General features: G+C 40.4%; 1 protein-coding gene across 2 annotated transcripts in view; it reads left to right on the top strand.

The window, feature by feature from the left end:
* The window catches only part of TDRD7 (tudor domain containing 7), an 89,177-nt gene extending 70,362 nt beyond the window's left edge, over positions 1–18,815 (top strand). For both annotated transcript variants that reach the window (XM_060154797.1, XM_060154798.1), the window contains exons 13-17: positions 6,120–6,254; positions 8,508–8,618; positions 10,528–11,030; positions 15,612–15,772; positions 18,362–18,815. In XM_060154797.1, the coding sequence (XP_060010780.1) occupies positions 6,120–6,254; positions 8,508–8,618; positions 10,528–11,030; positions 15,612–15,772; positions 18,362–18,582 (1,131 nt within the window). In that variant the 3' untranslated portion in view covers positions 18,583–18,815. The remainder of the gene's footprint in view (positions 1–6,119; positions 6,255–8,507; positions 8,619–10,527; positions 11,031–15,611; positions 15,773–18,361) is intronic.
* The last annotated feature ends 478 nt before the right edge of the window (positions 18,816–19,293 follow it).

Below are 19,293 nucleotides of genomic sequence, written 5' to 3'. Positions count from 1 at the left end.
AAACATGAATAAAGTATAACTAAATGAATGAATGTCTTAAAAATTTACACAAATTGTAAGATGTATTGATTCTTCTATAACATGCTTTTTCATTCATTATGTTTGTGATGTAATCTGTTTTCCCTGCTGTATGCTGTAACAGTGTACGAATATGCCAACATTATCACTCCATTCTTCTGACAATGGATATTTAGATTGTGTCGAATTTTTTGCTATAAACAGCACTACCATGACCCTTCCTGTGCATATCTCCCAGGGTACGTATGTAGGAGTGGAATTTCTGGGCATAGGGAATGCCTAATTGCTCTCCAGAGTCACCCCTCCCTCGAGGGGTAGCCCTTTGGGTGTTCTGGCTTCTTGGGGGCATCTCATGTCCTCCCTCACCCCTGCCCAGGATGGCTTGGGTTTCAGTGTTCACAAATTCCTCTATTTCCAGGGCCTAATAATTGTTTTATTTTCTTACAAGCTCAGTTATGAATTTGCAAGGAGGTTTGTTATATTTTGTCATAGATTTCTGTATGTTTTTCAAAGGTACGTTTTGGATTTTTGTGGTTTCTTTCTTTTCTTCGTCTTCTTCTTCTTTTTTTTTTTGATATCTATTTTGCCCAGTTAGTAAAATTGCAAATCTGGGCTTGATTTTTTTTTTTTTTCCACAGTGGTGCTTAACCTAGGTGCAAAGACCTCTGCTTACAGGGAGCGCCTGGACCCCTCCCCAACAATTGTATGCAAATTATGTGTGTGTGTGTGTGTGTGTGTGTGTGTGTGTGTATTATGTATTTTGGAGGGGAAGTATTCATAATTTTCTTAAGATTCTCAAAGAAACCAACCCTAAGTAAGAATCATTGCTTTATTGAGTTTTATTACTGCATAGCAGCATTGTGATAACTTAATTGTACTGATTTTCCCTTTATTTAAGTAAATCTTGGTCATGGCCACTTTAATGAAAGCATCAGTTTTGAAATAATTATTGTCAATGTGAATGTGTGTCAAAGTTGAGATCTGGAGTTATATGACTAAGATTTGGGTGCTTAGTATAAACTTCAAAACATGATTTGTTAAAAAGAACACGACATTATCTGAATTTTAAAGCTCTGTGCTGTTTAGTGTATAATATATAAATGCACAAATACTTAATTTTTTAACCTTTTATTTTGAAGTAATTTCAGACTTTTAGAAAGTTGCAAAAATATTTTAAGGAGTTCCCGTATGCCCTTTACCCACCATCTCCAATTGTTAACGTCTTACATAACGATTATCAAAATCAGGAAATTAACATTGGTACAATATTATTAACTAATCTGCAGAACATACTGACATTTCCCAGATTGTCCTCCATATGTCCTTTTTCTGGTCCAGGATCCCAAGATGTATTTAGTTGTCATGTCTTCTTAGTTTCCTCCAACCTGGCAGTTGCTCAGTCTTTGTTGTTTGTGGCCTCTTGAAGAGTAGCAGTGTTTTGTAGAGTGTCTCTCAACTTGAGTTTCTCCGTGTGTGGAATCAGGCTATGCCTTTTTGGCAAAAATACCTTCTCAGTGTATGCTCAAATACTTTAGATTAATATCTAGTATTATTTGTATTACTATCAAGTTGTGTATTATCTACTTTTGAGGTAGCAAAAGTGTTCATACTCTTAGTGATGCATAGAAAGTTAAGGAAAGAAAGATGATTAATGAAAAGCAGATCCTGTGTTTAAGTGATGTATTTGCTCTTGACATTGTAACTTGTCTAAACTTGTCTAAACTATAGTGCCTATACATTCTGAACTTATTCTGTAAGTCCAACCAACTTTATTCAGTGCAGTGGCCACTACTCTCCCTGTTTCCCTGTAGAAGTGGTCTGCATTCACTCTGCACCATCTTCCAGTCAGTCCTCAGTCACTGCCACATGACTTCTGCCCACACTCCATCACAGAGCCTGTTCTTGTGAACAGCGTCTTAATTTTGCAGTTGTATTAGTATCTTCCAGGTCTTGCGTACCAGACCTCTTTGCTGCATCGAACAGTGTTGAAACTTGAAATTCTCTTCTCACTGGGCTACCATGTTATCAAATCCTAATTTTCCTCATGATAGTCTAATAATTCCTTCTCTTATTTTTCACCCAAACCTCCTTCCACCCCCACTTCTGAAATGTCAGTGTCCCTAAGTCCTGTCCAGGCTCATCACTCTTCTCGGCCTCTGCATCCTTCTAGGTAATCCTATCTCATAGTTGCAGGTACCATTTTGGCCCTAATGACTCCCAAATTTGTTTTCCAGTCCTTGATGGGCTGCAGATTTGAGCAAAAAGCCAGCCTAATTGTCCATCTCACAAACTCTTTTAAGTTCTACATGTCTGAAACCAAAATTATCTTTCCCCATCCTTACCTTTCTCCCTTATCTCTATTTTAGTGGTACCTCCATTCATGCAGCCATGCAGGCTGTTTCTTAAGAGTTATCTTTGACTCCTTCATCTTCCTCAGCCCCAAGTGCAACTAATCACTGAACACTGCTGATTTTACAACTTTGTTAATTCTTGCCTGGAACACCGCAGTACCACACCAACTGGTTCCTCTGCCTTCACTCCTGTCTTCCTCTAGTCAAGCTCCGTATCACTAAGAGTAGCAACCCAAAATGCAAATAATTATACATCCAACTTATGACGAGACTTACTGTTTCCATGACACTAAATGCTTTTTTAAACATGACTGATCTCATTTCATGTTCACAAAACCCTGTTATCCCTGTTCTTACTGATGAGGAAAGTCATCCAGCTAAAAAGTGGGAGAGCTGAGATTTAAAACCAAATCTATCTGATCCTAAAGCCCTCACCAGCAATTTTAGAAAGCTGACCATCTCATTCTTCTACTTAAGGCTTGACATTGGCTTCTCATCTACAGGGTAAAGTCTTAGTTCTTGAAGGCATGATATCTGCTTCTCTTAGACCTTGCCTTTGCCTGTCTCCCAGCCTCACCTCTTGCCTTGCCCGGCCTCTCATTTTATGCTCTAACGTAACCAAAATGCTTGTAGGCCCCACACGTAAGAAGTATGTGTGTGCCTTTGCCCATCCTCTCCCCTCTATTTGAAATGTCCAGATTCGCCCCTAACTGGACTCCTACCAACCTGGTTTACTCCCATTCATCATTTAAGGTGCAGCTCTGAAAGGACATAAATTTGTGAAATTTATGAAATTCCAGTTTGTGAAAAAGGAAATACAAATGCCCAGTACATATGATTATTTCTTAAAGTAACAAATTTGTGTAAACAAATTTACACAACTTAAATTATCCAGCCAAAGTGATTTGATAGATAAGTCACAATGTATGTATATGATAGACTTAAATAACATTAAAATGACATAGAAGACAAATTACATGAAATATTTTTATGAGACACTGAGTGGAAAGCAGTCAACTATGAAATAGTATCTACAAATGTTTTGTAATTCTTGTAAATCTAATCTTTTGTGAATCATGGGTAAAAGACTAGAAGGATAATTGTAACCTATAGTAGATTACAAGTGATTTTTATATATTTAAGTATATAAATTTTCTACAGTGGAGGCATTTTACTAAAATAAGAAGAAAAAAAAGTAAATTTTTAAAGAAAAGTACCAATTCTAGGCATTCCCTCCTCCTGAAAGCTTGCCCTAACACCTGCTTCCTGCTGGGTCAGGTACCCACCCTCTGTGTTCTCACAGTACCCCAAGCGCAACTTCATTATTGCCTTTACTACATTATAGTATGGTTATGTATTTGTGTCGTCTCTCATGGCACTAGGAGCTCTTTGAGAAGAGGAAGTATATCTTTGCAGCCTAGTTATGCCTGGATATAACAAGCATTCAACAGATACCATCCATACCAATATATATGTTCAGTATGTATGTTTGAATAAACAAATACATTTTAAAATATTCCTCCATGGGACTGTTTGTGTTTATCATGTCTTAGATTTAAAAATTTATGCTATTATATTAATCAAGCATTCTCTCGGGCAGTAGAAAAAGGCTTCACTTCTGGCAAATCTGACTTCCAAGACGAAAGTGGCCCAGTTCTCAACAGTCATCATACCGAAGGCACCACCACGCTTAGGTAGCAGTTAGTGCAGTTGTAGGCGTGAGATCTCAGCCCAGATAACCACCTCCATGGGGCTATATTTGGCCACTGTAAATATTTAACAATGGCAAGTGTCACAATGGCATTTTAGGGGCATATTAGGGGAGATTGTGGCATTTAAAGGTGCATCCAGAATCTTACATTGTGTTCTTGCCATTTGGCCACAGGTAGGTAATTATTGCTTTGATTCAGTGTGTAACTTACCCATTTTTTTTTAAACATCTTTATTGGAGTATAATTGCTTTACAATGGTGTGTTAGTTTCTGCTTTATAACAAAGTGAATCAGTTATACATATACATATATCCCCATATCTCTTCCCTATTGCATCTCCCTCCCTCCCACCCTCCCTATCCCACCCCCCTAGGTGGTCACAAGGCACTGAGCTGATCTCCCTGTGCTATGCGGCTGCTTCCCACGAGCTAGCTATTTTACGTTTGATTGTGTATATATGTCCATGCCACTCTCTCACTTTGTCCCAGCTTACCCTTCCCCCTCCCCGTATCCTCAAGTCCATTCTCTAGTAGGGCTGCATCTTTATTCCCGTCTTGCCCCTAGGTTTTTCTGATCATTTTTTTCTTTTTTCTTTCTTTTTTTTTAGATTCCATATATATGTGTTAGCATACAGTATTTGTTTTTCTCTCTCTGACTTACTTCACTCTGTATGACAGTCTCTAGGTCCATCCACCTCACTACAAATAACTCAGTTTTGTTCCTTTTTATGGCTGAGTAATATTCCATTGTATATATGTGCCACATCTTCTTTATCCATTCATCTGTTGATGGACACTTAGGTTGCTTCCATGTCCTGGCTATTGTAAATAGTGCTGCAATGAACATTGGGGTGCATGTGTCTTTTTGAATTATGGTTTTCTCTGGGTATATGTCCAGTAGTGGGATTGCTGGGTCATATGGTAATTCTACTTTTAGTTCTTTAAGGAACCTCCATACTGTTCTCCATAGTGGCTGTATCAATTTACATTCCCACCAACAGTGCAAGAGGGTTCCCTTTTCTCCACACCCTCTCCAGCATTTATTGTTTGTAGATTTTTTGATGATGGCCATTCTGACCGGTGTGAGATGATATCTCGTAGTTTTGATTTGCATTTCTCTAATGATTAATGATGTTCCCATTTTTGACAAATGACACAAAGTATCATTGGGCTTTCTGACTAAGCTATAAAATACCAAAATGTGTCATGTTTTAAAAATACATAGTATTGGGACCTCCCTGGTGGCGCAGTGGTTAAGAATTCGCCTGCCAATGCAGGGGACACGGGTTCAAGCCCTGGTCCAGGAAGATCCCACATGCCGCAGAGCGTCTAAGCCCGTGCACCACAACTACTGAGCCTGGGCTCTAGAACCCACGAGCCGCAACTACTGAGCCCGCACTCTAGAGCCCGCAAGCCACAACTAGTTAGCCCGCACACCTAGAGCCCGTGCTCCGCAACGAGAAGCCACCGCAATGAGATGCCCGCGCACCGCAACGAAGATTAGCCCCCACTCGCCGCAACTAGAGGAAGCCCGCGTGCAGCAATGAAGACCCAATGTAGCCAAAAATAAATTAATTTTAAAAAAGACCAAGTTTAACTGTAAAAAACAAAAACACATAATATTTACCTACTACAAGTAAAATTCTGTCTCTGAATTCTCTCTATTATTTCTTCATTGCTAAGACACAGTATTTTTTTTTTTCCTTCACATCCTAATACTTTGGAGAACAGACTGTATCTTACGATCAGCAGTATATAATAATGTATCAAATTGTTTTACAATCAGTAGTATCCTAGAATTGAAAACATAGTAATTATTACTATATTTATGAATTAACAGCAAGATGTTGAAATCAATTCTACTATAAAAATATCTATTTGGTAAATAAGTACATTTTAAAATAAGAGAAAATTCAATCAGCACTGATAGTTTTTGTTGCTTTTTATTTGCATTTTAGAGCTGTACAAAATGTAATTGCACAGAAGCATTGTGGCCTTTTGGATATGCTAATAAATCAGCCAACACTTGTCTCATTGCAGATTACGAATGTTCACAGCAGCCGGGCTCTTGATGTTCAATTCCTGGACTCTGGCACTGTGACGTCTGTGAAAGTGTCCGAGCTCAGGGAAATTCCCCCTCGGTTTCTCCAAGAAATGATTGCAGTACCACCTCAGGTACTATATGTTACAAGCCTAGGAGATTGGCTGAAAGGGATTTGGATGTGTTCATAATCACATTGTGAGATGCTCTCTCAGTGTTTGATGATGATTGAGTTTAACAAAATTGGAAATGATCCAAATGGTGGCTCACTTAGACAAGAAGACCAGTGAGACTTACAGAATATTGTTTGATAAATGTTTGTTTTCAAGCATGTTGAGTCATCAGGCTATATTGTCCAGTTAGAGGTTCCACTTTAATAATTAGATGCCAGTGCTGGCTTCTACACAGTTTCAGGATATTATATGTAAATATTTACTTCCAGAGTTCTTAATTTAATTAGGTAACCATTCTCTTCGGATATATGTTTATATTTAACCTTCATAGATTTTAGTGAAAAGATTAACTTCAGTCTATCCTTCCTCTCTTGATAAAAATTCAAGTTGATAAGAAGTTTGAATTATTTTGAATTAATTAAAATTATTAATAGCTATTTCCTACTTAGGGGAAGTAGAGTTTGTACAGAAATCCATCATGCTTTGAAAATAAAATTGTTCAACATTCTATAATTTCAAGGGGCCCCTTGACCTATATTTACCGGAAGATTTCTTATGTATCAAAACTCAGTGAATAAAAAGTACTTGACCATAATTAGCATGGCTTTTATAATTTCTCTCACTGCAGTCACTGTTGCCTTTCCTAAAATGACTATTACAGAGAAGCTGTTTAACTTGAGTTCAAGCCAATTTTCAGAATCACATTTTTTCTTATTGCTGCTCAGCATAATATTGAAAATTGTTAGACCTTTAAGTGCTTTCACTTGATAACACCTCTGGCCTCTGTACCCCTTGTTAGAACATCCATCTAGGGCCAGCCTTACCTAGAAAAGGTTTCCAGGGCTGGAGGAGTTGGGTGATCTGTCCCACTGCTTCTGACTGTCTGAAAATTACACAGGTGTACTTTCTTGGTAAAAGCCACTCTAATTTTTTCTATTAATCTTATCTGGATTTTTTATTTGATAGATGCGAAGTTGGGGGAACCTTTAAAACAAGCTAGGGCAAGCCTCTCGCTAACAGCATCTCCCCAAGAGGTTCAGAGTAGCAAACTGATGGCCTGTTGGCCAAGGCTGACCCATGAATATTGGGTCTGGGCCCTTGGCTCGTATAGTGTTTTAAAATGTGAATTAGTTGTCTGCTTCTAGCTTCTCTTGACCAACTAGAAAACATGACTCTATTGAGCAGTCCCCTTTATGGCACAGTGCTCTGTGGGAGCTTGGGAAGTGACGTTCTCCTCTGCAGGGCTTGTGCTCTCCAGTGCGCAGGCCCCAGCTGGCCCGCCTCACTCCCTCTTTGCCCACCTGGCACCTGCACTAGTAGAGTCTGCTCTCTTTGCTCTAAGTGACCTCCTCCCCACCCAGAAAGGTACCTCATGCAGGGGGCACAGTGGGAGACTTGGAGCCCCCAAGGATGAAGGGAGGGTGTACGACAGGGAGGTTGGGGCTCAGAGAGGAAAGAAGAAATCTAGGAATCCTGGAAGTAAGTTGCATCTCCTGCATAAAATTGCCTCCATCAATTCAAAGGCTCCCATGAGACTGGAGGGAGTCCCTGGGGTTACCTTTTCCTCCCTGATGTAGCCATTCTGCAGAAGCTTGTGCAGTGATGGTGGGAGGTAAAAAGCATCAGGGAAAATGAGGCTTTTAGGTGTCACTGGGTTTTAGTTTTTCTTTCCCTGCTTAATTCTCATTACAACCTCCTTCAAAAGGTAAGTACAAATGCCTGGGGTACTCAGCAAATGCTTCATTCAGCCGGAAGCCTCCACAGAGATTTTTACAACAGGAGTCAGATTTCATCCAAATGACACTCATTTTTTTTTTAGTTGGGCATAAAGGGAAGACCTAGATATAAGTCCCAATCTTGTCTTCATGACTTTGTGATCTTACACAGGTTAGTATCTCTGAGTCTGTTTCACCGTCTGTAAAATGAGATCACAACACTGGCCTGCCATGCAGAAGTATTGTAGGGTGAGAAGTATGTGAAGTGCCTGGTATAACCCTGGTTCATGATAGGAGTAAAGACAATGGTAGTAATATAAATAGATCAGGAACATAGCAGATGCTCCAGCCCGAGAACTGTGATTGTCATTATTAGCTATTGCTGTTGCTTGCTCTCTACCTTGGCAACATTTGACTTGTAGGAAAATAATATTGACACTACTCATAAGTACCTATTTTAAGATGGTGTGTCCTCTTTTCCGTTGTGTTTTCTTTTCAGGCTATAAAGTGCTGTTTAGCAGATCTTCCACAGTCTATTGGCATGTGGACACCAGATGCTGTGCTTTGGCTAAGAGATTCTGTTTTGAATTGCTCAGACTGTAGCATTAAGGTTAGTTATCTTATTGGTCTTGATAAAAGGGGGCTGTCAGCCAGAAGGACTCTCTTTTTTTTTTCCCACTTGTTTTTGTGAAGGAATTTTTTGCTGTAAACTGATGCTTTTACCTCCGACACACTTTTATAGTCAGGAGGTTGGTTACATGTGTAGCTATAAGATATCTGATGGTTTGATTTTTATTTAAGAATTTATCCTATATCTCCAGTGTTACTTTTAAACCCTTTATATAATTTTTTGACTATTAATAAGGTAGCAGGTAGTTCCGTGCTCCTATTTTGCTCCATGATAAGGAGTTAAGTCTGCAACAGAGGACCATGTATCTCTTGATAAATGTTTCTAAAGACCATTTAAATAAGTCCGGTATTTCTTTCTTTTATCCCTAAAGTAAAATGGATTATAAACAAATATTTGCTTGTAATCTTGGTTTTTGTCTCTTCCTAAAACTTATTTAAACTGCTTTATTTCTTTCACTAGCGTGTTTCTTTTTCACACTCTTGCATCTTCATATCAAAAACACTGCTCATATTTCCAAGAATAGAAATGTAAGATAATATTTCTCTATTTTAACTGATGTAAATAGTGTTATCATTTTATATAAGCATTTAACAATGTTAGCACTGAAATGTCCTTGAGAAATATCTTCGTGAAGACCTCTCACTTATTCGAGCCCACACTGATTTTCCTATCTTCATTCTCCTCTAGGGTTTATCATGTGCAATCACACAGTTATATACCATTTTATATTCTTCAGTTGCCACATGAATGTTGTTTTCTCAGCTACATTTTCAGCTCCTAAAGCCAGGGTATTGGGTAGTCAATAAAAATCTTTTTAATGGTTGATTTTTGAAACGGTGTTTCTGTACCTTAAATATCAAAATGAATTAGCAGTCAGTACTTCATTAGCCCTCCAAAGAATGAATTTAAATAGACTCCTCTTGCTAGGAGAAAAGCTTTTAAAGTAAATTACTTTAGAAGGATTGCCTTGCTGGTGTCTCCTTGTCTTCATGCCTGTGTTCCTGCCTTTCATTTCTAGCCCAATTTGGTAAAAGATAGATGTGGCTAGAAGTGTCTCATTTTTGTTATTCCTGAGATAAACCAGAGGAGCTGATGAGAAGAATTAACAGTCACCCAGCCCTTTGGGACACACAGTCCAGTTATCAACGTGTGGTGCTCCCATACAGACATTCACCCCTCTGACAGAAAAAGGTAGCCAGGTAATCAGAGGTCTCCTGGGCGAAAGGTGCAAAATGGTGACTATAATTTTGGCCTATTCAGTGGAGCTTTCTTCCCCTTTTTCTCCCAAGGTCCCTCTCCTCTCATGTAACTGGGGGAAAGGGAGAGGAGTGAGAGCAGATATTAGGACCAAACAAGGACTTTGGACCAAAGATCCCAAAGGGTATGGTGAAGGTCCAAGCTTTTTCTTTCCCTTCCCTGTCTGAGGGTACACCAGCATTAAGCAGAATTCTTACAGGACATTTTGCCGTTTTTATTATTTTTTATTGTTGAAGTTGGATGATGAGCACATGGGGATTCATTGGGTTACTCTTTCTTCTTTGAGTGTTTTAACATGTCATTAATATAAAAAAATTAATCATGATATATAGAATCACTTCCTCTCAGTGTTAATGACCTCTAGCCAGTCATAGATATTCTCAGTTTTTAGAGGTTAGTAAATTTTTCATTTCCACCAGCTTGCCACTGGTTTCTAGACTACTTGGACCTACGAGCTTATTCATCGCTACAGCTGTGCTAGATAATTCATCTGACCTCAAATAAAATGATTTTAGCAAGTTGGGTTCTTTGCAAAATGCTGTTTTATAATATTTAAAGTTAATATTATAACCACCTCAGAATTCAGCGTGAACTTGGATTTCTTTAAGTTGGTTTTGTGTGTTTTCCAAAGGTGACAAAAGTGGATGAAACCAGAGGGATGGCACATATTTATTTATTTACCCCCAAGAACTTCCCCGACCCTCACCGCAGTATCAATCGCCAGATCACAAACGCAGACTTGTGGAAGCATCAGAAGGATGTGTTTCTGAGTGCCATATCCAGCGGAGCTAGCTCCCCCAACAGCAAGAGTGCGAACACCTCCATTGTGGGCAACACTGGAGAGAATTTCAGAAAGAGCCTCTCGGATATCCTCAAAAAGTCGTTGGTAGACCATACCAGCTCTTTCTCCATGGAGGAGCTGCCACCTCCTGTCCACTTGTCCAAGCCAGGGGAACACATGGATGTGTACGTGCCAGTGGCCTGTCACCCGGGCTACTTTGTCGTCCAGCCGTGGCAAGAGATACATAAGCTGGAAGTTCTGATGGAAGAGATGATTCTTTATTACAGTGTGTCTGAGGAGCGCCATGTGGCAGTGGAGAAGGACCAAGTGTATGCTGCAAAAGTGGAAAATAAGTAGGTCCTTGGACAGACAGAGCCTTTTATTCTCCTCCTAAGAAAAACGTGTAGAATGATACCAAGAGTCCTTAATCCTTGCAGGGGGACTTGGAACTGCACAAATGGGAATTTTGAATGTGAAATGAGACCAATGAATTGTGCAATTTTCTAATATTTAAAATGATGCCATTTATCTAAAAATCTAATGACCCTAGTGCTGTTAAAAACCTCATTATATCTAAAGTGAATGTTTAAATATTTTTTCTACTTTCCTATGAGAAAAATATTTTTTTATTTAAGAAATAATGTTTTTTATTTAATGACTTTCTAAATTTTAAAAATAAAATGTTTAGGGGCTTCCCTGGTGGCGCGGTGGTTGGGGGTCCGCCTGCCGATGCAGGGGACGCAGGTTCGTGCCCCGGTCCGGGAAGATCCCACATGCCGCGGAGCGGCTGGGCCCGTGAGCCATGGCCGCTGAGCCTGCGCGTCTAGAGCCTGTGCTCCGCAACGGGAGAGGCCACGGCAGTGAGAGGCCCGCGTACCGCAAAAGTAAATAAATAAATAAAATAAAATGTTTAGGGCTTCCCTGGTGGCGCAGTAGTTTAGAGTCCGCCTGCCGATGCTGGGGATGTGGATTCGTGCCCCGGTCCGGGAAGATCCCACATGCCGCGGAGCTGCTAGGCCCGTGAGCCATGGCCGCTGAGCCTGTGCGTCCAGAGCCTGTGCTCCGCAACAGGAGAGGCCACAACAGTGAGAGGCCCGCGTACCGCAAAAAAAAAAAAAAAAAAAAAAAAAAAGAAAACAAAGTCAGTCAACCAACATAACCCTTGTTAAACTACTTATGTATTTCTTCTAGTTTTTTTCCTATACATATTTATACAATTGGTATATTACTATATATAATTTCATACCTACTTTTTCACTTAACATAATTCTGTGAACACTTTTCCATGTGATGAGATTTCTTCATAAACATTTTAATGGCTAAATATTCCATCATATAGAGAAATCATAATTTACTTATCACTTTCTTTTGTAGGTTTTTTTCTCCCAGATTTTTCACTGTTACAAATAATGTTGAACTTAAATCTTTGTTCGGCTCTCTGATTATGTATTTATGAGATAGATTCCTAGAAGAGAAGTCACTTGTTTAAAGATTACAGGATTTTTGATATATGCAGTCAGTTTCTTTCTAGAGAGCTTGTGGCCCCCTTTATAAGGTGCAACAGTGCCTATTTCACTGCTCTTTGGCCTTTGGACAGTGAGAATCATAATTCCTTACATTTGTTTTAGCACTTTCAGTCTGTTTTCTCACGTTTGCACATTTGGATCCACACTCTCCTCTCCTGAAGCCCCCAGGATGTGCTGGTTCCAACCCAAGGAAGCCCAAGTTCCTCAAGCTATATGCTCACTCCGGGAAGCCCTGGACGATGGCACAAGCTCCCGCTCCCCCTTCCCTTTGCCGGCTTTCTTAGGGGAAATGTGCCAGCTTATTTGACAATGCTGAACAAAAAGAACAATCTCTCCCCCTACCCTCCCTGTCCCAACACACAGACATACATACACACCCCCCAAAACTCAACTTGAAAGGTCAACTGCTTATTTTTTTCTATAAAATGCTTTCATTCATTCTTTTGTTTGTTTGTTTGTTTTGCGGTACGCGGGCCTCTCACTGCGGTGGCCTCTCCCGTTGCAGAGCACAGGCTCCGGACACGCAGGCTCAGCGGCCAAGGCTCACCGGCCCAGCCGCTCCACGGCATGTGGGATCTTCCCAGACCAGGGCACGAACCCGTGTCTCCTGCATCGGCAGGCGGACTCTCAACCACTGCGCCACCAGGGAAGCCCCTCATTCATTCTTAAGATAACAAGTACAGGCATTTATAAAATTTTGTTATTTTTATGGGAGGAAAAAAACTAGTTTTCAACACTTAAAAGTGAAAAGTATAATAGCTCTCATTCTAAAAAGCATTCAACTTCTATGTCATAAGCTTTTCATCTTTAAAAAATATTTTTACTATGTCATGTTATTTACAATCATAAGCATAAATGGGTTCCAATTTGCCTCATCAGAACTCTTTGTTATTGGATAGTTTAATCTCAGTTAAAGCCAAGCTAATGCTAACTCTTATCTGAGGAGCAGATTAATGATGATTAGTGGTGGGGAGGTGCCACTTGGAGGGAAGGATCATGTGAAGATCTCTGAACACTGGAGATCCGTAGTGTGGGACTTCAGACTCCACCCCTACTCCCCCATGGATTGAACAGTTCTGCCTCAGGACTCTGGGGCTTTAATCAGTTAATTTGTCCCAGATAATCAAGGGATGTCTTATATATGGGAACAGATTACCTGATATTTTTTGAAACTTTATGAACTGAATCAATGTAAAGTGTTCAGAGCTTCTGTCTTGCTTACAACCCAGGACTATTTACTAAACCTTGTTCCCAGCTCTGGTAAGTTAAGATTTAGGAATTTCAGGTACAGTTTTGATTTACAGTGATTTCCAAATCTATCCCAATTTAAGAATAACCTGGGCAGCCTATTAAAAATGCAGATTCCCCTTCCTCACCCCAGGCCTCCTGAGTCAGAATCTCTGGCAGTAGAACCCCAGAATCTGTGTTTTAAGTAAACTCTCCAGGTGATCCACATGTAGCCTTGCACTGAAATTGGTAATGTCGTCAAAACTGAAGCCTTTATTTAAGCTCTTAGTTTTGAAAGTTGAAAGCTAAATAGAAATGCAACACATAGGTTTCCTGATGGTTCTCTCCTCACAGCTCTGTACCTCTTATTTATAGACTAAAAGCACAGACCATCAGTCATTTGCCTTGTACAGTTTAAAGACAGTGATATTGGTGGAAACCAAATGTTTTTATCTCCGTTTACACTTATATGAATTAGCAACCTGCACCATACTGGCATTTCCACATATGGAAATTTCTCTTCAAATTAATCTAAAGTTCTTATTTGCACAGCTTATCTTCATTTTAAGAATACTTATAATAATGGCTGCCATTTGCCAACTGCCTGTTATATGCCAAATTAATGTGTTAGGCACTTCATATGTATTATTTCTGCAAGTAAATTAAAACTAAACATTACACATGAGATAATTGAGGCACAGAGAGGTTAAATAAAGAGCCCAGAGTTAACATGACTGAAAAATGGCTCAGTGGGACTCCAGCTCAGGTCTGTTTGGCCCCCAAAGGTCAGGTCTGTTTGGCCCTCAGGTCATGTACTTATTATGATACCTTTCTGTGTCCCTGTTGTCTCTGTGATTCATGGGTAATTGCTTGCTTCACTTTGGGCTTATCTGAAGGTTTCTAGAGTTCCTCCCAGAACCCCCCAATTATATACAGTGTTTGAAGTTGGCCTCTTTGTAGCTTTTTTTTTTAATAAGTTTATTTTATTTATTTTTGGCTGCACTGGGTGTTTATTGCTGCCCATGGTCTTTCTATAATTGCGGTGAGCGGGGGCTACTCTTCGTTGCAGTGAGCAGGCTTCTCACTGCGGTGGCTTCTCATGTTGCAGAGCACGGGCTCTAGGCACGCGGGCCTCAGTAGCTGTGGCACGAGGGCTCAATAGTTGTGGCTCGCGGGCTCTGGAGCACAGGCTCAGTAGTTGTGGCGCACGGGCTTAGTTGCTCCGCGGCACGTGGGATCTTCCTGGACCTGAGATCGAACCCGTGTCCCCTGCATTGGCAGGTGGATTCTGAACCACTACACCACCAGGGAAGTCCCGAAACCATTCTTATTAAAGATATAGAGCTCATTACCGAGTCCAGTGGCTTCTGCTAACTCAATCCTAGTTGACCTCCCTGTAACATGGAATGCTTTACACTACTTGTCTCTTGGTTTCTGCAGCATCACTCTTTTCAGGACCTCCTGCTGCCACCTACCTTCTATTCCTCAGTCTCCTTTTACTGGGTAACCTTCTTTTGCCTTAAATTTTTGTGTTTCCCAGGATTCTGTCCTCACTTCACTTTTTTTCAAACATTCTCTGCTGAAGCATTCTCATTCTCTCTCATAGCTTCATAAACTACCTTTATTTTGATGACCTTCCCCCCTACCAACTCTAATCTGTATCTGCTGCTTCAGCCATTCTCCTGAGCTCCAGACCTTTGGTCCAGATGCTACCTGGATAGCCCTAAAGTATCTTGCCTGGAAGTCCCTGAATTAATGCATTCTCCATACCTGGTCCCGCTTGCTTCTCTCTTTCCATCTTCCACACATGGACCTTGTCCCCATAGTATGGCCATTTCCTGTCTCCCCATCAAAGTGAAGGGATCTGCCAGCCTTGTCCTGATTGTGCTCTGTAGCACTGTTTCCTCCTGCTTAGTGGTGGTTTTCCTTTATTAGCTCCGTGAGGCCTGTAAAAGGGTATTGAGTGAACAAATTGCATCAAATGAGCCAGTGACAAAGCAGAGAATAGTAACCTTTGGAAAAGAAGAAGCAGTCTCTTTAAAAACTTCTACAACAGCATAGTTTTATATTTTAGTAAATAACATTTGTATTAATTTTCCTTTTTATCAAAAAATGTTGCCCTTAAAGCAGGTGTTGACTTTGTGCGTTTTTTTCTTCCTTTTTACTCCAATGCACATCTAGGTGGTACAGGGTGCTTTTAAAAGGAATCCTGACCAATGGACTGGTGTCCGTGTATGAGCTGGACTATGGCAAGCACGAATTAGTCAACATAAGAAAAGTGCAGCCCCTGGTGGACATGTTCCGAAAGCTGCCGTTTCAAGCAGTCACAGCTCAACTAGCAGGTAACTTCTGGGGAATTTGGACTCATGACACAATAGTAGTATATATTGTCGTTTTGTCCTGGGTACAGAATCATTGGCCTATTGATAATTTTTAATGATCTCTCAAGGTCATGCCCTTCCACTATATCTATTTCTGTTTTTCCATATTCCTTTCTGTCTCTGGTTTCATGTATGAGTATTTTTCTAAAACTGTAATCTTCATACAGGTACAGTATTGCATTCTGCTTTCACACTATTGCTTTTTGGGTGGTTGTTTGATGGTCCTGATAACAATTTTTAATAGCTGCAAAATATTCTGTTTAATCATTGTTTCCCTATTGTTGAACATTTAGGTTGTTTACACTTTTATTGTAGTATTGAGGAAAAAAACCCACAGCTACATATATTAGCCAAAACAAGCAAATGGAAACAATGAGACAAATAACCAACAGGAGAACATTGCGCGATTAAGATTTCATAATTTATTGCAGGAATTATAATGCATCTACGTAATGGACTTTCACAATTATAAAACATTCCTGGCTCGTAGAATATGACCATTTTCATGGCCAAATCAGTTTCCACTTGCATCGCAACTAACAACACACAAGTGTGTGATTTCACCACACTCACACCAGCCTGTTGACTGTCATAAAATCTGAGGAGCTGAGTTAATAGGTGTAGAGTGGTACTTCTTTACGATACTGTCGGATGAGATTTGTTTTATCTTCTGTGAAGGCAGTGCAGATATCTGTGTGCCCTCTACCAGTAGGTAGCATGGGTGCCTAGCTGAAACTCCACCCAGAGAGCTGTCACCGTGAGCAGAGGGTGCGGAGGCCAAGAGGGCTGAGGGGTGCCGACACCTCCAGTTGTCTGGAGGTCCTGCTCTGCTGGGATAGGGCAAGTTATGACCACATGTGCAACCCTCATTCCTCACCCCCCGCTCACCCCATACACTTAGCAGTGGCAGAACTGACTTGATCTCAGAAATGAGAGAAATTATGTATATAAATTCTTCTTATTGACAGCGTTTATTGAAGATATATATATGTAGATAGATAGGTAGAAAGAGAGAGAGAGAGAGATTGCCTTATTTGAAGTATTTTCCAGTTTCTTTGTGTCTCCTACTAGAACTCAAAGGAAACTCCCATGGTAGACAGATATGAACCAAAAATGGCATCTTACACATGGCATGACTACCACTGATCTGCTTTGAACTCAAACTTCTAAATGGTTTCTTCAGAATTAATGGCTACATTTTTCATTTTCACTTTTTAACATTCAGGTTTTTCTAACAACACATTTTGTTAAACATGACAATCAAACGGCCCAGTGAAGGGATCTCCGTGAGGGAGGATCGCATGGCCCCATCATCCCCACCCCGGCTTCGTGGCCACAGTCACTGGTGTTCCCTGTGCAGGGGACTCTACAGCTGCTTCATTTCACTGAATTCGTGCCAGTGCTGGGAGGCTCAGGCTCTGTTACAGTCACTGAAGCAGCAGCTTATAGACAGTTCTAGGCTTCTCTCATGGGAAATTCTTAGTAATCAAAGAATTTAGCCCACTCACTACACCGAAAAGTCTTTTAAATTATATGTGGAACGCCCAGACCTTCATCACTATGGGGCATAATTTATATATCTAATCTAACATATGTGAACTTAATTTATGTTAGTTAATAATACTTCTTGAAAAATACATATTCTTGTCTCAGTTTTGTTTTAAAACCTAATTCAGAATTCTCTAACTTGAGCTCTCGAGTTTAAAAGTCATGGGGATTTAGAAATGCATGGGACTTAAAATTCATCTGGTCCAACCACTTTATTTTACAAGAAGTAAACTGAGGCCTGAGAAATCAACTGGTTTCCTCACGATCATACCATTTGATAGAGGAAGAGCTGGGAATAGTAACTGAGTCTCCAGACTTTCATTCCAGTGCTTTTACCATGGTGATGTATGTAATTTAAAATACTGTTGGGCTTCCCTGGTGGCGCAGTGGTTGAGAGTTCGCCTGCCGATGCAGGGGACACGGGTTCGTGCCCCGGTCCGGGAAGATCCCACATGCCGCGGAGCGGCTGGGCCCGTGAGCCATGGCCGCTGAGCCTGCGCATCCAGAGCCTGTGCTCCGCAACGGGAGAGGCCACAACAGTGAGAGGCCCCCGTACCACAAATAAAATAAAATAAAATAGAATACTGTTAAGTGTATTAATTCTTCTTCTTTTCTTTTTGTACTATATCTGGTTCATCAGGGAAAAAAATCTGTAAATAAGAGAAATGTCATTGATATTGATATTTCATTCTCCATCAGTCTATATCTACATATACTTTACGGAAATGGGCAGTCATTATTATAACTTCATTTTATATCACAGCATTAAATCTCAAATGAAATTTGTTTCTGTAAGTGAAGGTTTACAGAAATAACCCCATTCAGAATAGAAAAACTGTAAGCAAGACTGTTGTAAGATTCTTCAGCATCTGTTTTGCAGTTAGGCAAATCTAAGCTGGTGTGTTTAACTACTTTGGGACTATTTAAATAGTTTTCCATTATAACGGGTCAAAGAAAGGCTCATTTGACCCCTCATTGATCTGCGAACTCCCTTCCTCTTAGGAGTGAAGTGCAGCCAGTGGTCTGAGGAGGCTTCGATGGTGTTTCGAAATCACGTGGAGAAGAAACCTCTGGTGGCATTGGTGCAGACAGTTATAGAAAACACTAACCCTTGGGACCGGAAAGTAGTGGTCTATTTAGTGGACACGTCACTGCCAGACACAGATATCTGGATTCATGATTTTATGTCAGAGTATCTGGTAGAGCTTTCAAAAATCAATTAATCACTGCTTCTGAGACCCTGACAACTAATTCAGATTTTTTTTAGCAATAACAAAATGTAGTAGGCTTTAAAAAAAAAAAATCTTACCTCTGCTACATGGCTCTGACTGCTGTGCGGGATTGAAAAGAATATGTTTGTGTTTGATGAAAGATATTTAACAAGTTTTGTTTTAACAGAGTTGACTTTTCAAAGAGAATTGCACTTGAATTATTACTATAATATTAGAATAAAATGTTTATCAATACAAAAACTGACTATCTTATCATTTCTTATGATCTTAAGGTGAAGAGTTTCCCTTTCTATTCATGTCGTCTTCCTTGTGGTGCTCGGTTCTTCTCCAGTTAGACTGAGAATTCCGTGACTTAACCCTACCCTGGGGTAGTGATGGGTCCCAAAGCAGGTGCTCACCACACCATGTGAAGTCTCTCCAGAGTCTTTAGCCCGTCAGCATTGCTAGTGGTGCTGCTGGAGGAACAGCCCAGGCAAACCAGCACGTCCTGATCACCCCAGATCACCCCAAATCTTGGGTGGCTTATTGCCCAGAGAGTCTGGACTGAAAACGCAGGCCTTTACAGTCTCCCTGCCCAACCTCCCTGTTTACTACTCCTTGCGCCAGCCACACTGGACCTTCCCAAACCCCTGCATGTTCATCTAGGACTACTGATACTCTAAAGGAAGCCTCACTTCCCTCCAGACCACTCTTATTCTTTTC

Source organism: Lagenorhynchus albirostris, chromosome 7 (genome assembly GCF_949774975.1).
Source record: "Lagenorhynchus albirostris chromosome 7, mLagAlb1.1, whole genome shotgun sequence".
In the NCBI taxonomy this organism is placed as follows: domain Eukaryota; kingdom Metazoa; phylum Chordata; class Mammalia; order Artiodactyla; family Delphinidae; genus Lagenorhynchus; species Lagenorhynchus albirostris.
This window is presented reverse-complemented; position numbering and strand designations above follow the sequence as displayed.